The 20082-nt window shown below is 34.7% G+C and overlaps 2 protein-coding genes across 2 annotated transcripts in view; one reads left to right on the top strand and one right to left on the bottom strand.

Annotated features, from left to right (window-relative positions):
- The window catches only part of IMMP2L (inner mitochondrial membrane peptidase subunit 2), a 398309-nt gene that overhangs the window by 133931 nt on the left and 244296 nt on the right, over positions 1 to 20082 (top strand). The window lies entirely within an intron of this gene.
- LRRN3 (leucine rich repeat neuronal 3) overlaps positions 19051 to 20082 on the bottom strand; it is a 32387-nt gene continuing 31355 nt past the window's right edge. The window contains 1 exon segment of the mRNA XM_014309196.2: positions 19051 to 20082. This exon segment is cut by the window's right edge and continues 21 nt beyond it. Within this exon segment, the coding sequence (XP_014164671.2) occupies positions 19545 to 20082 (538 nt within the window). The 3' untranslated portion in view covers positions 19051 to 19544.

The following is a 20082-nucleotide window of genomic DNA, read 5'->3' as shown; positions in this document are numbered from 1 at the left end:
TTTTAATGGGTAGTTGAGAACTGACTATGATTGAGAAAGGTTTGTCCCTCAACAGTTATTCTTAGCACTTTTGTATCCTGGCTATCATAAATGTGGAAGTTATCCCTTAGATTTGGCTTAGTTTATTTGCCCCCCTGTACCCTCTCCCAAAAGTTTGCCATGTTTGTTTCTATTGATTTGTCTTCACGTGAAGCTAAAGTGGAGCACATAAACATTCTGTTGGTTTTATTATTTTAATTACTATTATCCGAGAGGGGTTACCTAATTTAGTATCAAGAATACACCTACTGTTGAATCTATTTAGCTAAAATATCTTTCTAGACAGAAAACATTCCCTGAAATAGTAGAATCATACAATCATATAAGTAGGAAATGAACTTTCAGATATGGAGTCCAGCCATTAACCCAGCACTGACAAGTTCACCACTAAACCATGACTCTAAGTGCAATATATCTTCTGCATACCCTCAGGGAAGGTGACTCAACCACTATCTTGGGTTCCAATGCTCCGCAATCCTTTCAGTAAAGAAATTTTTTCTTAATACCCAATTTAAACCTTTCCTTGCTACTTGAGACCACTTCTTGCCCTATCACTTGTTGTTTGGTAGAAGAGACCAACACCCACATTGCGGCAACCTCCTCTCAGAGCTGTAAAGTCTGTTCTGAGCCTCCTTTTTTCATGCTAAACAACCCTCAGCTGCTTCTCATAAGAGTTGAGCTCAAGACCCTTCACCACTTTTGCTGCCCTTCTCTGGACATGCTCCTCAATATCCTTCTCGTAGTGAGGGGCCCAGAACTGGACACAGCACTGGAGGTGTGGCCTCACCAGTGCTGAGTATAGGGGACCAATCGCTGCCCTGGTGCTGCTGGCCACACCATTGCTGATCCAGACCGGGTGCCATTGGCCTTCTTGGCCACCTGGGCACACCTGGCTCATGTTCAGCTGCTGGCTTGTGCTGGCTGTCAAACAGTCCTCCCAGATCCTTTTCCACTGGGCAGCTTTCCAGCCATCTGTCCCCAGCCTGTAGGGTTGAATGGGGTTGTTTTGTCTTAGGGGCAGGACCTGGCACTTCTCTTTATTGAACCTCATGCAATTGGCCTTGGCCCATCGATCCAGCCTGTCCAGATCCCTCTGCAGGGCCTTCCTGCCCTCCAGCAGATCAATGCTCCCACCCAGCTTGGTGTCACCTGCAAACACACTGAGGGTGCACTTGATCCCTGTGTCCAGATCATTGATAAAGGTTGTGAGATTCATTATATAAATACCCACATTAGTTTTCAGCACTTGATGACCTAAATAAATAAATTAATAAATATTTCCTCTGCTCTTTTGAAAAGTTTGTCAATGCTTTCTAATATTTTTATATTCTCAGCATCATGGAGAAAAATTCTTTTTTGTTTTCCGTAAACATTGACAACTAGCAATATACTTTGGAAGAATGTACACTGAATTCTGAATTTTCTGGTATTTTCAAACAGAAAGAAGTTTCATATTCATATGCAGAAAAATGTATTATTGTGACCGACTAACAGTTTAGCATGTCTGCAGAGAACAATAGATATTAAAGAATCAATTTTTAGGCTGGTACAATACAGAAAAGTGCCATGATTGATGGTCCAAAGTAGTCTGAAGAATTTAAAAAAGGACATAAAGAATTCAAAGAAGACATATAATACAATGAAATAATAATTTTTTTTGATTTGTTCTAGGGAACGCCAAGAGAAGCAAATCAAAATTATCCTGTGATTAATTTCCAGTAAATTTATATTAAAAATATGATTTTTGTTTCTCTAAGGCAGCATTCATTTTAGTGATTGAATTTATTTGTATTTAGGTTAATTTACCCATATATAATCCTATAAGAAAAATAGGTCATTCATGAAAAATTTGAAGGAAATTAAGCTAGAAAATTTCTACAAGAGTTGAAATTTAGTAGCATACTGAAAGTTTTTTTTGCACATTTTGTCTTAATCAAAATGGGACAGCTGTAAACTGAGGTCACCTTTTCCTTCTGTAGTTGGTCAGTCTGCTTAGTAATAAAATACTTCATGGAAACAGATTGTTTTCTCACAAGAATTTCACCTGTGATTTATTTCCTTCATCAGATGCCTTTTCTCATTTAGCTGTTCTATATAGTACAAGAGATATATAAATAAATTACAGTTCTAAAATTTATTGCTCTAATCATGACACTGGTGTATGACAATACTGCATCTTATTTTGTATTATAAATTGCTATGCCCAGGAGTTACAGAATAGAACAATAGTCATGGCTTTAGTTTATGATCACAGCACCAATTTCATGTTACTGTTGCAGAACAGTTTTTGTCATAATTTCTTGTTTCTTTTTCATAAACTTTTCTTCTTTTGATATTCTAAATCTACTTCCTTGTTAAAAGGACCAAACAGGTTCTTTGAATAACTGCAGTTGTTGTTGGAGCAGAAAAACAAGATTTGGCCTTTTGCTAGATGCAGCTAGGTGACCAGCACAAATTGTATGAATACAAACGTTTCAAATATATAAAATTATGAAATTTTGAAGATTATGAGAACAGTTCAAATGAAGAAAAAATAAATAATGCAGATTTTATTATCTCAGAAGAGTCAGAGTAGATCTAAAATTTTACATTATTTAAGAAAAAAATCCATACTCATTACTACAGTAAGACTTTCTCAAGATCAAGTGACACTTTAATTATTCCCAAGGAAATGTGACAGGCTCCATTAAAATTGCCATATTGCTATTGGTTTTGTACAGATGTTACTCATATACTGGGATAGTAATTCTAAGATTAGACTGGAGAGATCAGATAAATGAATTAATAAGGTGAGAGATCTTTTACTTAATATAGAAATTCAGTATGTAAATTAATAACTTATAATAATGTTTGGGCTGTGTAGGAATGACACTATTGAGGAAGAGAAAACATTTATATGTAATATAAAATTATTTTAATGAGAAAATGTTATGGAAGATGGAAGAACTCCAGAAAAACAACCAAGCTGAATAGGCAGACTAATGGAATGTAAAAATTCATTAGTAACAGATGAATTAAGAAGTAGTAAGCTGCGTTACTCTAAGACTTCCTAAGTGAATTCATTAAATTTATTATTGCCATATAGTCAGGTAAAATGATGAATACAGAGAGATTTTCCTGAGAATAGAGATTTAAAAACTGCAACTATTTCATTTGGTCAGTAGATGAATAAAAATATTCTCTGGAGAAGTGTTAAAAGTAATGATTGTTATACAGAAGGTAATGGAATTGTGCAGGTTGCTGCTTCTGGAAACACAAGAGGAAAGATAACTTTGAGAAATTCAAAGCCACAAAATTCTAAACTCCATAATTAATTAATTAAGGTTGTCTTTTCACATGTGTTCTTAACTTCTGGAATACAGGGCATCACTGATACTGAGGAGAATTACTCAGATACAAAATACTGTCTTTATTTGCTTATTCTACCTGCCTTCTGTTCCAGGACAAATTCTGTCAAGTGCAGATGCACTGGCAGCTGTAAATAAGTGGCCTTTAGCAGACATGTTGTGCCTGTGTGGCTCCCTGGTCAATTTGAAGCTGTATCTATGTGTGCTTAACCATACACTGGAGGAATTGATAAATATACATTTAATGCACCATAAATGCCATTCGTTAGAGGAAAGCAAAACCAAATAAAATGTATACTAGGTGGCAAATATGGGGGTGTTCAGCATGTGCTGTTTATTAATATAACTACTTAGCAATAGCTTTTCTTTGAAAAAAGTGATTTAAAATAAAAGATTTTTGTTGGATTGGCTAGAAATTCAATTAATTTTCCTTGTACAAAAGGTAGTAATTTGATTTAATGGTAAGAGTAGTGTTTATGTAGTCATTCTGCACTAAAGTAGTCATTTTGTGAATATAAATAAATTTAACATAGCTAAAGATGCAGAGGGATAATTAAGACCCATTCCCAAGATAAAAAGTATTACCGTGTTTTTATGTCATTTTGATAATAGTGGACACCAGGGTTTTTGAAGTTTTCCTAAACCTCTGTTGTCTTATGTAGTATGTCACTTCATCAGAATAAGAGAGAAAAGATTGAGAGAGATTTATAAAACACTGCTCGGCTTGAGTCTCATTCTTTTTGAAGTAATATCTTCCTCTGGATTAGTTAATTTTGATTAATAGTCTGAAAAATTCTTATGAAATTTCTTCTTCATTTTTTAATTTGTCTGTGTTGCTTAGCTTGCATATTGATAGCTAAACTGATACCACTGAATTCATACCTTTGTGGAGTTAAATTTCAGTGAAATAGGTTTCACAGGCTAATTTCATTTTTGTAGTATCCTTGTAGGTGGTATAGAGTGTAAGGCTTTTTGAGACATCAATTTTAGGCTAGTAATTAAAGCAGTTATTACTGAAAGCCATGTTACTAACCTTTTCAGACTCTGTCTAAAAAAAAAACCAACTCTATTCTTCAATGTAATTACAGTTATTTGATTTCTAATATGGCCATTTTTACCTTTTCTGCTCTTTGTCTCTTGCTTGTAGAAAAATCTTCTGACATGCTATGATATTAATATCTTGGGGAAAAAAAAGGTGTTGCATTGCAGCTTAACTGACTGTAAATCTAAGAGCTATTATTTTTTCAGTGTTAATATTGAATGTAGTGATCCATGTGGAATAAATACTTGCATATTGCCCAAAAAGCTTTTCCAAGCTGCATATAGTTCATAAGACGCTTTTAGCCAAAGTACCTTTATTTTTTTGGTGTGTGTGAAATTTACCATTTCCTGATTTTTAGGAATAAGAAATTAATTTAGTAAGGTTTTCCATCGATAACGCTGCTTGTGCATTTACGTACTCAGAATCTTTTGAACACTAGACTATTTCATGTTGAATACAGTGGTGCTTGATTTCTACTCTGAATAGTAGTTGATGGAGCAAATGATGCAGCCACCACAGCACTCCAGTTCTGAGTTTATAGGAACTTACATGCCTAAGTATGTGCTAAACTTTATTCTAGTATCTAGTCTTAAAGTCAGTGGTTGCTAGATTTAAAAACTGTGAACATGTCCTTACATATATTAACTTAAAAGCATAATTTAAATGCTGATCTTTGTTGATTTTGTTGTTTTAAATGAGGGAATCAAACTTGTAACTTCTATTGTTTGCAGTAGTTGCTGGTTATTGTAAGTAACAATAATGTATGCTACAGGAAATCTGCATGTGTAATTTTTCATATGTAATAAGTAGGGAAGAGTCAATAGGAATTACTCATTCTCCTATGAAATGATCAGCAATCAGTCCTTTGGCTTTAAATAAAAGGAAAAAAACAAGTATGAGCTAACTAGTAGCTCATAAAAAATGAGAGAACTGTTCAGTGTAACATCTTGAGGCAATTAAAGAAATGACATATCTAGTACACAAAATCTGAATAAGCAGCAGAAAATATGGATCTCTCTCTCCTGTTTTTAACTAGATACACTATATTGTGTTGCACACAAGGGAAAAATATCCATCTAGTTTATAAAGCAATAATTCATGCTGAGTGGATATGAGCAGTCATTCATTGAACAATTGATTTTACAGAAACTGGGTTGGAAACTTGGGCATTCATTGCACTATACACAATTAAGATTTGTGTGTAAAGTTCAATTTAAAGTGGCTGTTTTATTAGGAAAATATTTTCAAAGTGACACTAGACCATCTTAACTGGGGAAGAGGTTCTTTTAACAGTATCTACAAATCAGTTGAAATGTGAAATCAGTGTATGAGTGAAGTATATAGAAAAATAATTTTTAAAAATTACCAAATATTTTGACTTCCTGTGTTTAAATAATTTGTTAAGAACTATGAAAAATCTTTAAAAGCGTTGATATTTTCTGGAGTAAAAATGTGAAACATTTAATAAGTGCTCTTTATAGTTATTATTTTGGCATAATATCAAAGTCTCAAGGTTTCATAGAGTTTAAAAAAAAAGAATTTTAGAAGAGTTTTGGTTTGAAGGGAGATTTAAAGGACATTTAGTTTAACCCCCCTGCAATGAGCAGGGGTATCTTCAACTAGATTAGGGTGCTCAAAGCTATGAAATTACATTAAATAAATTGAACTTACTGGTCTGACTAGTATGGACCAGGAAAAGCCTGAATCTGCAAGAGAGTGAAGATTTCCTTGTCACTTATCTATCTGATACTTTATTGTGGAATTAAAAAGTAGATTCTGTGGAGGAGAATACACAAGTCAAAAGTTTTGAATAAACATGGACTTAAATATTACAAGTTAGCAATTTGACAAAAGGAAGGAATTATTGCTGGTGTAGCATGATTCATTTGTTAGTTTGATGAACAAGGATAAATGGAGACCTATATGACTCAAGATTTTAAGAAACAGATGCTTTAAATATAATTAAGTCATTGCCTCTCATATTTTCCATTCAGTTTCTGAGGGAAGCTAAGAAAATACCAGCAATAGAGATGAAGGTAGAGTTTAGACTATCTGTAACTGTTTAAAATTCGGCAAGTGCTTTAGGAAAAGATGTCAAGATTGTGGGCATCAGCTGTATATGTAGGCTACAGAAGTAGTCAAACAAACTTACTAAACTGGCTTTTTGTGAGAGAAGGATGCCAAACTGAAGTTGATGTGTTTAATTAGTTTCAAATGAAAGAGCATATTAATATCAGAAGGTAAAATGAAAAGAGCTGCTGTTTAAAAAAGCTAATTAAGGTGTGGATCTCCTGAATTGGCTCCTCAGGACATTTTGACCCTGGGTGGTGCTGTCAATTTGAATGATTATTAGGATCTCAGAGGTAGAAGCACAGGTTGTTCACTTTAGTAACAGGCAGTTCTTTTGCCTGTGGTCAAAAAGCAAATGATTTCAGTGGTGTAGTTTTTGAAGTCCTAGAGAAAACTAGTCAAAATGTTTGTCAGCATACATCAGATCCAATAAGCCTACCCCTGATCAATTCTTATTGCCTGTGGTGGTGATGTTGTGGTGAGAGTTTATTTTGTGCTGTACAGGGAAAAAAAGGGGAATAAGTTTGGGAAAGTTCTCTAATGAAATATTTTTAATTAGAAGCTATTTTTAAACTAGAAAAGCATTTATTTACACATATAGTGATTGTTGAATTAAACCAGTCATCGCCTCAGATATTGCTACTTATAATGGTTTTATTGATAGGATAACCTTAGAAATTGTGTTAGAGATGCTGGATCCTATGCACTTCATGTTGCTGGCAGATTTTTTTCTTTAGTCTACTAGTACCAACTTTGTTGCATGTTGGACTCATGGAGGCTCCTGTCCTGATGCCATAAATGAGAAGTTGCTGTGGTTCTGTCTGCCAGGGTCCAGCAGTGGTTAAGGCTAAGCATACATCCTGCACAGGCAGCAGGACACACCATGCAGTACATACACTTAACTGACCACACAGATAACACAGAGGGAAAACAGGTTCTGTATCAGCAACAGCATAAGCACAGAAACATGAACAGCATGGATAGCTAGCTGATGAGGGCTAGAGTTTGTTACTGCTCACATTCAGACTAACATATGGGTTTTATACAAATTATTCTACCCAGAATTGTGTCTCGTTGTGTTACAGTTACTGGCAGTAACAGCTATGGGTCCCCCAGACCTGCAGTCCTTTTGGAATTTCTCATCCAACAGAGGCTTCAGTTCAGCCTGGTGTTCTGTGGTAGATTTTGCACACACACACACATTAGACAGCATACTTACACAGAAAATTGTTGAGACTAGAGTTTAGCAAAATAGTTTGCGGTGGTCAGGTAGTCAGGTACAACATTTTGCCAGGCAAGTGTACTGACCAGTCACTGGCTTACATGTGAGTGGCCCCTCTTTTCTTTACTGTTTTCCTTACTTAGAATCATTCAGTGGTTCAAGTCAGAAGGGGTATTTAGGGGTTTCCTAGTTCAATCCCTGTGGTCAGGGTTTCACTTGATTAGGCTGCCTATAGCAGTATCCAACTTCACCTCATTTGCTTCCAAAGATGGACAATACAGAACTTGTCCAGGCAACATGTTCCACATAACTTTTTGAATCAGATAAAAGACAGCCCTAGCAGAGGAAATATGTTCCTGGATCTGATGGTCACCAACATACACAAGCTAAATGGGACATGAAGGTGGGAGGCAGCCTGAGTGGCAGTGATCATGCATTGATGTAGTAGTCAATTTGTAGTCCTGAGGGATATGGATCAGGTATACAGTACTGTTCGGCCCCTGAATTTTAGGGAAGCAAACTTCCATCTCTTTAAAAAGATAGTCAATAGGATCCCCTAGTAGCCTGACCTCTGGGACAAGGGGGCAGATCAGAGCTGGCAGGTCTTTGAGAAAGTCTTCTCTAGAGCACAAGAGGTAGAAATGCCCAGAAGCATGAAATAGAGCAAGGAGGGCAAAACACTGGCATGGCTGAGTAGAGACCTGCTTGTCAAACTAAAGGCAAAGAAGCAAATCCACAGGGAGTGGAAACAAGGACAGGTAACCCAAGAAGAGCACAGAGGTGAAGGTCATTTGTGCAAGGATGGGGGATGAGAAAGGCCAAGGAGAAGCTGGAATTGAGCAAGGTACACAAAGAATAACAGGAAGGGCTCCTACAGGTATGTTAACCCGAAAAGGAAGGTCCAAGAAGATGTAAACCCCTTGATAAAAAGTGCTGATAAACTGGCAATAACAGAGCAAGAGAAGGCTGAGGTACTCAACATCTTTTTTGCCTCAGTCTTCAATAACAACCTCTCTTCCCATGCTTCTGGAGTGGATGGACAGTGGGATGGGGACTGGGGGAGCAAAGTCCCTCTCTGTAAGTAAAGATCCGGTCCACGTCCACCTGAAGAACCTGAATGTGCATAAGTCTATAGGATCTTCTGAGATGCATCACCAGAGGCCTGAAGGAATTGGCTGATGTAGTTGCAAAGCCACAAATGATGTGATGGTATGGAACAAAACCATACTCCAAAGAAATGAAATTTCATAATTGACAGTACATGAGGAAAGATTTTCTGTTTCATGAGTTTGATGCTTTTTTGAAAGAGAGATTAGGTTGGTTGGTTAGAGCATGGTTCTTAGAATGGTAAGGTCATGGGTTCAATTCCTGCACACAACATTCATTTCAGTTGGACTTGGTGATCCTTGTGGGTCCCATCCAACTCTGAATATTTTTTGGCTTTGTGAACTTGAATATTTTTATCATGTTCATGGATTTATTCAAAATTTTTTACATTTCAGAAAAATATATGCTAGTTAGAGCTGGTTACTCATGTCTGTGTTGGTAAAAAAAGAAGGCAAAACTTATATATTCAGTTTCACCGTCTGCTGCTCACCATTTATGCAAAATCATGCCATTTAGATATGTCAAAGAGCATCATTATGAAAATGGTAGAGCATGAGAAAAGGCATGTAAGAAATTCCTAAGGATTTTGCTCAAAAAAGTAGAGTAAATATATTTGAAAAAAAGTATGGCCACATGTTGAAAGAGTATGGAAATAGCTGTCTGCATTAGGAATATATTTTAAAATCTGGACATTTAAGAATCCTAAACACCTACTGAAGTTGTTGCATCTCTTTAAGAACTCTTGGAATAATTTTAAAAAAGAGTGAGAGGATATTCCTGTGCAAATTTTGGAGTAATTTCAGCTAAGGTTTTTTTTGCTTCTCTGAAGAGGTTATATTGCATGTATAGTCTCTGGGGATAAAGTTACTCTGCGGAATGATTCAGGTTGGAAGATAAGTCATCTATTCAACCTCATGCTCAAAACAGGGTCAATTATAAATCAGATAATTTTGCTTATGATTGTGTACCGTATCTCTGCAGCCTATTCCCAGGATTTTTTTTCCTCATAGTTAAATTTTTTTTCTATATCTAGTTAAATCCCATTCCCTCTAACTTCTGTTTTAGGTGGTTGTCACTCATTTTCCTGCTGTGCACCTCAGTAATGAGCCTGATTCTGTCTTCTCAGTAACCACCTCTTAGATATGGAAAGGTTGCTATTCATTCGTCTTAAACCTTCTTTTTTCCCAGGCTGAACAAGCCCAGCTGCCTCAGAATTTCTTCTTGGGAGTAGAGCTCTGGCTCTTGTCATCTTGAGAACCTCCTGCTAAGCTTGCTACAGTTGATCAGTGCCTCATATGGGGCTGGGCAATTAGGGATCCAAAATTAGACACAGTGTTACAGAGGTAGTCTAACAAGTGCTGAATGAAGGGGCATTCTTTTCCTCAGTCTTCTATTAGTTTCATGTTAATACAGCCCAGTATCCTGTTAGCCAGCTGTGCTTAGGAGCCCCAGGTCATTTTCAGGAGAACTGCTATCCAGTGGGGCAATGACAGGTTGGTGCTCATTCAAGTGTTAGTCCACTCTAGGTGCAGAACTTTACATATTTCTTAGCTGAATTTCACATCAGCCTGTTGGCCTAATTCTCCAGCATTTTAGATTCCTCTAAACAGCAGCCCTAGGCTGCCACCAGTAGTGATTATATGTATTGACTACGTTCTCCAAATTAGTAGTGTCAGATTGATAAGGATTTTGTCTCCTCCTTCAGGTCATTATTAAGCAAGTTAAATCCCAGAGTAAAACCCTGAGGAAGACCACTTTCAACTGGTCTCAAACCAGTACAAATCATTGGCCTCTACCCCTTGAGTGTGGAGTGGTGTTGTCCAGACTACCATGGCTAGTACTGTGTATTTCAGCACCTTTGTGTATACAATCTACATGGGAGTGATATCAGTGTGCCTTTCTGTAAAACTAGTAATTCCTAATGCACTTGGAGCTGAGCTAGAAAACCCTTGAAGGACTTCACAACACTGTAGGGACTTCATAATTCAGATCTCTCCATATTGCACTGGAGAGGCAGATTTACTTGTAAATATATCATCAGAGATTCAGCAGATCAGCTCTGTTTTAGATACAGACACCTAGTTGGCTTATTCAATCTCTCTTACTTCCAGAATTTCACTGATTTTTCAGTTACTTTGCTATGAGTTTTAAAAGGAGTCTTAAAAATGATTTTTAAAAATCTAGGTTTCTGTAACTGTATTCTGACTGACTCTTTTGCATCAGTCGTTATTTTAGTATGTAACTTAAATATATTTAACTTGACTTTATAACTTAATTTTAAACAGGATCATTCTTGTCTTCCCTCTTTTCTCTTAATTTAATTGATTTTGTTGTCTTTGTTTCCCCCCTGCTCTTGGTCTTCCCTTTTATTTTTCTTCAAGCTTTTATTCTATGTAACTATGATTGTCTTCTTTTTGCTGGAATACACTCGCTTTCATAATTTAAAACAAACTCAAATACCTCCTAGTATCTTTCATTTTTGCCTTTAAATGGATTTTGTAGTTAATCCTTCAGAATTAATTATTTTTAAAGAACTTTGAGGCTTCTTAAAAGCAATATTTGATATTGTTTTGGCTCTGGTAATATTTAGAGAAATCACAAACCTTAATTGGTTATTAGTGACATTATAATTGATACTGTTAAGCAGCTCCTGGACCTTTAGCTCTCTCTTTAATTAGAGGCAGTAGTGTCTCCTTCCCTCTGAGATTTCCTTATGAAAGTATTTTGCTTAATAATGCAGGGTTATCAGCTTTCAGTTGTTTCTGAATGAAACCTCCCAAAAGAGACTACCTGTCACTGACTTCTGCATATGAGCCAGAATTCCCCAAAACGCTCTTTGTCATTGCTTAAGCACTTTTTTTCACTTTCTAATAAATATTTTTACTCTTGTTCTAGAATTAGTATTGTAAATTTTCCCTTGACACATGATCATAAGGGGTGGAAATTATAGTTGTCTCCTTAGCATTATTTCAGAATATTCTGAAATATATTTGAAAATAAAACAACAATAACAAAGAAATTTTAAAAAAAGGTAAATCTTCTTTGCAGCTTTTTGCTGTACTAAATATATTTTTGGCCAAATCAAAAGCACATAGGGCTGCTGTCTTCTCTTTCTTCACCATTTTGTTAAGTCTTGTCTTAATTTGAAATTTTTATATGCATATATATTTCATGGTATCTTCAAACTCACTTGTTTTCCTTGAGTCTTTCTTTATATCTTTATTATTAAGTAGGTCTTTAAACCTACTTGTAGCACTTCTTTGTTCATTCAACTTATTTTTTCTCTTATTTATTGATTTGATCATGTTGCAGACTTGTTCTTTCAGCAGTTTTGGCCCCTTTGGCCACATTTTTACAGCTCTTTTCTGGTTTATTCTAAAGTATTTTTTCCATCCTATGTTACAGTTGGTTTTAACCATTCACTTATCTCTCTTTGCGTATCTAAAGTTTCTCATTTTTCCTCACTTTTACCTGTAATATTTACATGGTCCGCACTTTATTTTTTTAGCAACATGTGAAGGTTTCTAATTTACGATTTTTTAAAGAATTTTTTCTTTCTTATATTTTGTTAATTTTCTAAACATTTTTGAGAAAGTTTTCACGTGCTTAAGGTAAACACCTACTAACTATAAAGTCATCACATTATACATAAAATTTGTCATATTAATATAAGTGGTCCAGCAAGAAGCATTTAGATCATTTATACACAACCAGGGTGGTGGAATATAAATTTTGGCAAGAGAAAAGTAGAGTTGTTTGCTAGAATGATAAAAAAGAAATGCTGATAGTGGGATTACAATGTTGCATGACATACAAGAACAGACAATTTTCATATGTAAGATAATTGAAGCCAAAAAAAATTTCAAATGAAGGAGACAAAAGGAAGAAGAGGACAAGGTGAAGCCTAAGAAATTCGGTAGGAGTAAAATTTATAGTTAGAGATAAATAGCAGGAGCAGACTCTTGAAAACCTTTTAGGTCAGGAGGAGTAAGAATCTGAGGTAAACCTATATATTGTTTGTGATATCATAAAGTGCAGTCATTTGGAATATATTGTATGGCATATTATTTTGTTTGTAGCGAGATAATATCTGAACATATAGAGAATTTCTTTGCTGGTGTTTAATTTTCTTCACTCTCCAGAATTTCTTTGATGGATATTGAATTATTTAATCCTAAAACAGATGCTCTCCACAAAATATTCTATTCTAAGCATTTTAAATAAATAATATAATATTCTTTTCCCATTTTGTCTTAATTAAAAATATATGTAATGTTTTCAATTAAATGAATGATGTATATTGGATTTATACTGTCTTTAGTAGAGCTGTGCAGATGAAAATTCTTGATGGCTCTCAGTCAGGTGGACAGGTTGATATGGCTAGGCTTTTGGTCATCCAGGGGCATACTTTGTAATGTCCAAACTACCTTAACAGGTTGGAGATTGGTATCTATTAAATTCAGTGGCAATTACACGCCTAAATGCTTTCAATATATATGAGGAAGTACTGGTGGGTAGTTGTCTACCTCTCAGCGTAGTGGAGAAAAGATTTACAACCCTTTGAGAATAGGTTTCTATTTCTTTTGTTCTAAACCTTTAGTTAATTGCAGAGGTGTTTAATCCTTGGTGTATGTGCTTTGGTGTGATGTGTTTATTGGTGTATACTTATAAATTTTTGTATGCTTTTGAAAGGCTGGATGAATAATAAGATTATTCTCTTTCTGTTTTCTCTTTTTAAATAATCCAGATATGGCAAAAGTTACAAATAACTTCAAATTACTCTACCTGTAGTAGACATCCTCCATTTTAGTCAGCTTTCCTAAGACCGAGGGGAAGAAAGGGAGCTTTAGCTAGCATAATACTATTAAAGCAGAGCTGCCTGCTGAAGAAGGTTGGGGAATAGACTGCAGAATTTTCAGGGTTACATTTTTCCTCTAGCTTCACTTGAAATTTGCCTTCAAATCCAGAGAGCAATTCAGCTTTTTTCTTAATGTTGTTTTTTAGGATTTTTTCCTCCCATGTCATTGATAATTACAAAATGATAACAAATGTCATAGAGAAGAATACTCTAGAAGTAGTGTAGGAAGTAGGGTATTCTGGAAGTAGTCTAGTTCATAGGAGGCTGGGAAAAATATGAAGTATTAATGAAGTAGAAAATGGTTGAAAAGGAGGCCTGCTGCTGGTGTAATTTTGTGTAAGCAAACAGTAGAGAATTGCTGAGTGAAGGAATGAAGTGTGAAGGGTACAAGAGAGGTTGAATTTCTTGGAAGGTAGAAAAGGAAGTAATTTTAAATTCGACTTCAGCAGCCTGAAAGGCTGAATTGGACATGATAGATTTATAAGTGTTGTGACATTGGTCTGTACTATTGTGAACTTGTCAAATGAAAAGTCTGGAAGTCCTGGGGATACAGTTCATCCTAGCTTGCATAAAGAAATCCTTTTACATTCCTGCAGAATAAATGGAATTGGGATAGTGGTGTGCACGTGCAGTATATTTTAGTTATTGATAGTTTAAATTTTGCAAGCGCGTGTTTTAGGAGAAAGCATTATTTCATATTTTGAAAAACATGGTATAACACATGAATATTTAGTATAGCACTTAGTTTGCTAAAAATGGGCATACACTTATCATGAATACCTTCAGAGCATTTATGAAATAAATTATGTAACAATTTAACATCCCATTTAATATTAATTGTAACATTTTATATTAATTGTTAAGATAAGATTAATCTAAGATACTAGAATTAATAGTTACAATTTAACTTAATCCTTTTAGTACCTGGTACATAAAGAAAAACATAGCTGATTACTTCTAATTTAATTATGTTTGTTGCTTTACTATAGTGAGGCTAACTCTAAATGGTTCAGGTTTTTTATTTGGCATGGTTATTGGGCACTTGGCATTTAATTGAAAGTGATAATCCTGACTCTATTTTTAGCCTCTTTATATTCCTTTTAAGTGTTGGATATTTAGGAATAGATGATTTTCATAACCGGTTTCTGTGTCCTATGAAATCATTCCACCATTATGCCTAAGGTGTGTTTTAGCTGTCTTTAGCAGACTTCAGACAGTAACTGACTTTCTCTGGTATTGTAAAGTATTCAGCTGTATGTTTTGAAGTTTAGCTGACATTCACATTAGAGACAAAAACAAAAAGAAGTTATAAACATTAACAGCACAAGGTAAAATTTCATAGAAAAAAATAAGAATGTATGACAAGATTCTGCCCTCAAAAGTTATTCTCAACAGCCATCTGATGGACTCTGACTTGTGCTCACATGCTGAATGACAAAGTTGTAAACTTTTTGACCTGTAAAGTGTAGTATATGAATGGTGAAAGGCTTTTTTTGTAGAATCTAGGTCTGGTCTGTAAGAAATGTGTATAGATGAAGACACCAGCACTGATTTTGATGTACTTTTGTGATAAAAGCATTATGGCTGTTTGGAGAACAGTGTGAAATTGTCATTAGCGTGAATAACAAACAATAGCTACGTAAGGGTGAGGCAGATGGAGTTGCTTTCCACTTATCTAAACTGTAATGTTAAAAAGAACATCAGCTATTTTAGGATCAGGAATAGGCCATCTGCCCAAATTGCATGCCCTTCCAGCTTTATCTAGCTCTCATATTATTATTTTCATTGGAATGTTGTTACATTATTTCTGCTTTTTGTTTCCTTGAGAGACGCTTAATCCCATTACCTGATCAGCTTTACAACTAGGTTTTTCTCTAAAAATGCCAGGTCTTTTTTTAATAATTGTATTTCTCTATTCAAATATTTTGCCTCCAAGTATTATGTTTCATTGATAATTTTTTTTTAGTAACTCAGACAACATCTGTCCTTACTGGGAAGTGTTGGAAATGATGTGACAGTCTGGCAACAATAGTAGCAGGAAATAAGCAAAGAACCCACAGGGAGCATGGAAGGGAACAGAGAATTTGCATCAAAGCAAAGAAAAGGGCTTTGGGAAAAAGGGTCTAAAAATAATTGAAGCTGAGAGACAGAAAGATAAGCGAGAGACATTTGTAAAAAGCATTTTTAGCTGAAAGAAGAATTTAATTTGTAGTTTTCAGCTTTTTCTGAAGGAAGGAAGGAATGACAATAAAAGATTAGGTTGCTTTGAAGGTACTTCAATGTATCTGCAGCTTTATATCTCTGTGAGAATATTGTAGTTGAGTAGGTAGATGTTCAACGCATTTATTTAAAGTTTTTCCAGATTGTTCAAAAGAACAAGTCTTTTAAACATGATATCCAATTGGTTTAGCCTTCTATCTCTTTTTGGTCACCCCAGCTGTAGAAATGAAACACTACTTAATGTAACCAGAAAAATAATATAACCATAGTCAGTCGCACACCATAGGGTCTGTTTTCATTATTCATTACTAGTTTTACTGTATGCCTATGTTATTTACAAAGGCTGCTTGTACATTTTGTCTCAGAATACTGAGGTGCAGCTAAACATGGACAGAATATAGTTTAGTACTTCATTTTTACACTGCCCTGTAATGGAAACATTGAAGACGTAACTCCTTTAGAATATTTATTGAAGGTGAAGTGAATAGCTCAAGTCTCAGTTTCAAAGCACAGTTCTGACTAGACAGGTTATGATTGTGTATTTTAACATTCCAATCATGCCAAGCTAGCCAAGTTTCAGTAATATATTGAATTTATCCATATAAATGAGTAATTGCAATTCTCTTGTTAGATATCTAACTTATATAGTTGTCCTATGTGGAAATGAAGTTTGGTGTTTTTTTCCTTTAATTTTCACAAACTTTGTCGTCTATCTTCATTTTTGTTCTCTGTGTTTCATGTTTATTGAGTGTTTAGATTATCCTTCTCCTGTTTTGATAATCCTTCTCTCTTCTTTTGTTGTTGTTTAGCATTTTCCCTGAGTACCTATGTTGTCTTTTCCTGAGAAAATTGGTTCCAATTATTTCCAATGGTATTAAAGGAAAAGCTATTCAAATTACGCATTTGGAACATCAGTCAACTGACCTACCAAAACACTAGTTTGGAAGGTCAACCTGTATTTCAGAAATATGTGGGGATTTTTTATTCCTACCTAGCAGACAATACCAGATTTTTTTTTTACTCTGGATATATTTCTAGTCATCTTTTTTCTAACTTCTACAAAAGCTGCATGCAATTGTTATTATTTTTTGAAGTATGTTTTCAAATCTTTAGCATGAGATGAACTTTCAGTCTTTTGGCTCTTTTGGATTGTGTTCAATGGCTGTCTCCTCTATTCCATTTAGCTATTTCCGTCAAAATGTCTTCTGAAGTTTTAATAATGAACTTTTCATACTTACTGTATACTTTCTTCCATGTAAAACTTCTTGTTTTGTCAGTGCCACACATCCACCCTATTCAGTTCAATAATAAGAATTATTTTTTCTTTATGTCTGACACAGTGTTGCTTTTCAATTTTTTTTTTCTTGCAACTATTCTAGAATTGTCTGGTATGTGAACTTATTTTCTGTACTATATAGCAACATTTATCAGAAGAGCCTCTTCTGGCTTCAGATGAAAAGGGATATCTTATAAGATTATTGTTGGTCATTATGTCCTACTGGCCAGCACAACATTATGGGAAGAATCCCAATTTCTATTTTAAGTTATCTTGAGGTCATTACTTCAGGATACACAAGCAGAATAAGATTATTACAGAATTTTGGAAGTGGAAATTTCCTTTTAGGATATAAATCAACATATTTTTCTCCAATATCTTATCTTGGTTTTATGGGTACTTTTTGGAGTTATGATTTCACGGCATTTTAGCTAAACTGGAAACTGAAATGGTCCTATGTAAGATAGCATTTGACTTTGTTAGCTGATGAAATATTGCAATTTATTTTTTTTAAATGGCAGCAAATTTTTTACCAAAAAGTAAATGCTTCATCTTTTTATTAATAAAATATTATCTTTCAGTCTATTATCTGATAGAAAAAAGTAATATAATTTTTTTTTCAGTGTTGTATTGTGGGTATTTCCTAGCCAGATATTTCAAATACTTATGTTTGCCTTCTCTTTTTTTATTAGTGGCACATTTCAGAATGAGGTTTGCTGTCAAATGTCAAAAAAAATTAATCTATTTCTACTCTTCTGGTTTGAATAACCAGTAAGTACTGCTATTAATGCATTAAAGCATTTTAATGCATTCCTGAGAGAAAACTATGAAATAAATGGAAACACAAGTGTGTAACAATACTTTTCTGTTTCTGAGGAAATTAAATATAATTCCTTATCAATTTCTTCCTCCATTAAAGAGAGTAAACATCCCAATTAATGAAATACATGAAAATTTTAGCCCTATGCCTTGTGTAGAAAAAAACAACCTTTGTATAAATGAGGAGATTATGAAAAAGCATACTTCAACACAACTGAGTTATTTCTATGACTTTTAAGAGATTTTACTTTGCTGAAAAAACTGCTGTTACTTTTTTTTATGTTTGTGCAAAAATGCGAGTTAATACGCATTATGCTATTAAAGCTACAAGGTGGATTTATTACTTCCTAGGGACTTCAGGCCTATGTAGGATATCTGTAGAAGGAAAACCTGTCCATTTTTATATACAGCTGCACAAGAATTCCACTGCTCATCTGTTGCTTGTGTGGGGATTTTGACATAAAGAATGTCTTTGGTCATGGAAAATGGCTAATCCCACGGAGATGTTTCTGTGAAGACATCAAAGATGTTATGTTTGTCTGACAGTGGTTCACAGTACTACCATGGAAAGCATTACCATGTATTCTAGAAGAGACTGCTTTTGTCTAGTAATAAAATTATGTAATACAGGTATAATGAAATAAAGATCTCCAGGCTCACATGTTGCTAAGAGAACAGAGGTATTTCACACAGATACATAAAAGTGTATAAAATAAAAGGATCAAAGAACTATTCATTCACCAATATCCATGCTGAAATCTGATTTAAGTGGGTTTAAGTGGCCTCATCTCCAACACCGCTTTTGCCTTCATAATGCTCTTAGAGTAAATAAAATTTGATAAAAAACTATCACTAAACTTACATTTCCGTTAGAAACATTGTACAGCCTAAAATCAACAAAAATATCGTTTGTGCTCAGATTACCATTTTCAGGAGAGAGGAGAATATGTAAAGAGATATTTTATCAGACTTTGGATTGTGTTTGTTATTGTCAGACAAGAACTCCCAGAAAGGTGAGGTGTTTTCTTTAGAAACAAACAAGACAAAAAGTATTTTGATTTTAATCAAAAATGTATTTTCTCATTAAAAAAAATTCACATACTCACTGTGTCTACTCTACAGAATTTGTCCATTTCATTACACCATATGTCAATCCTAGTATATCTGTTCACTGCAAAAACTCGTGGCTATTTTGTGTAATACAGCACAGGAGGAGGTATTGCTCAGTTCCACTACTTTTATATAATAATTTAAAAAAAAATACAGAAAATGTTCTTGGCTACTTCCACTGTATTCCAGACTTAAAAGTCCCATGAAAGTTCTAGAATATGAAGTTAATTTTATTTGGTTGGTAGAATACCCTTAGAAGCCAGTTAATTAAAATTCTTCTCTCATACTGAATCATATATATTCCATTTGTTGGCAGCAACAAAGTCTGGCCATCTAGTTCCTAAGAGAAATATGTTTTTCTTGTTGCCTTTTTATTCAGCACAAATACAGTCATGTGCTTTTTATTTCAGAAAGTAAGTGATATACTGACATATTTATGACATATTTGTTGGTACACCTATTACAGTTGCTTTTACTTCCATCGCTGTGCTTTTTTCTTTGCCCATGTCCCAAAGAGTGATTAGAGGAGGATAAAGCTCATTGAGTGAAAAGGATTGTTTCTTCAGGTAATTCCTTAGATAGCTGTGTCCAATGCCATAGTTCATATCTTGAGAGATGCAGCTGTAGAGATATATCACAGATATGATTCCCAAAAGAGCACCAAGGCCGGCAAGGAATCCTATTATATTGTTCTTTTCATAGCCTTTCACTTCCAAGTCCAGTCCTTTTGTGGTTACATTGACACACTGTTTCCTATTCTGAGAATAGATAGTGGGAATGTCTATACAAATTTTGTATTCAGTTGATGGATTTAGATGTGTAAGATTATATACCTTTATATCAGATGGTATTCGAGCACTCTGTGCAGCCTGGGAGTCTTCAGCTTTCGGAAAGGCTGTCCATCTTACACTGGACTTCAGAATTTTAGAATTTGCTTTCCATGAAACCAAAACAGAATTAGATTTTATGTCT

Source organism: Geospiza fortis, unplaced genomic scaffold (assembly GCF_000277835.1).
Source record: "Geospiza fortis unplaced genomic scaffold, GeoFor_1.0 scaffold429, whole genome shotgun sequence".
Taxonomy (NCBI): domain Eukaryota; kingdom Metazoa; phylum Chordata; class Aves; order Passeriformes; family Thraupidae; genus Geospiza; species Geospiza fortis.
Note: the sequence above shows the minus strand (reverse complement) of the source record. Positions and strands in the feature narration are given on the sequence as shown.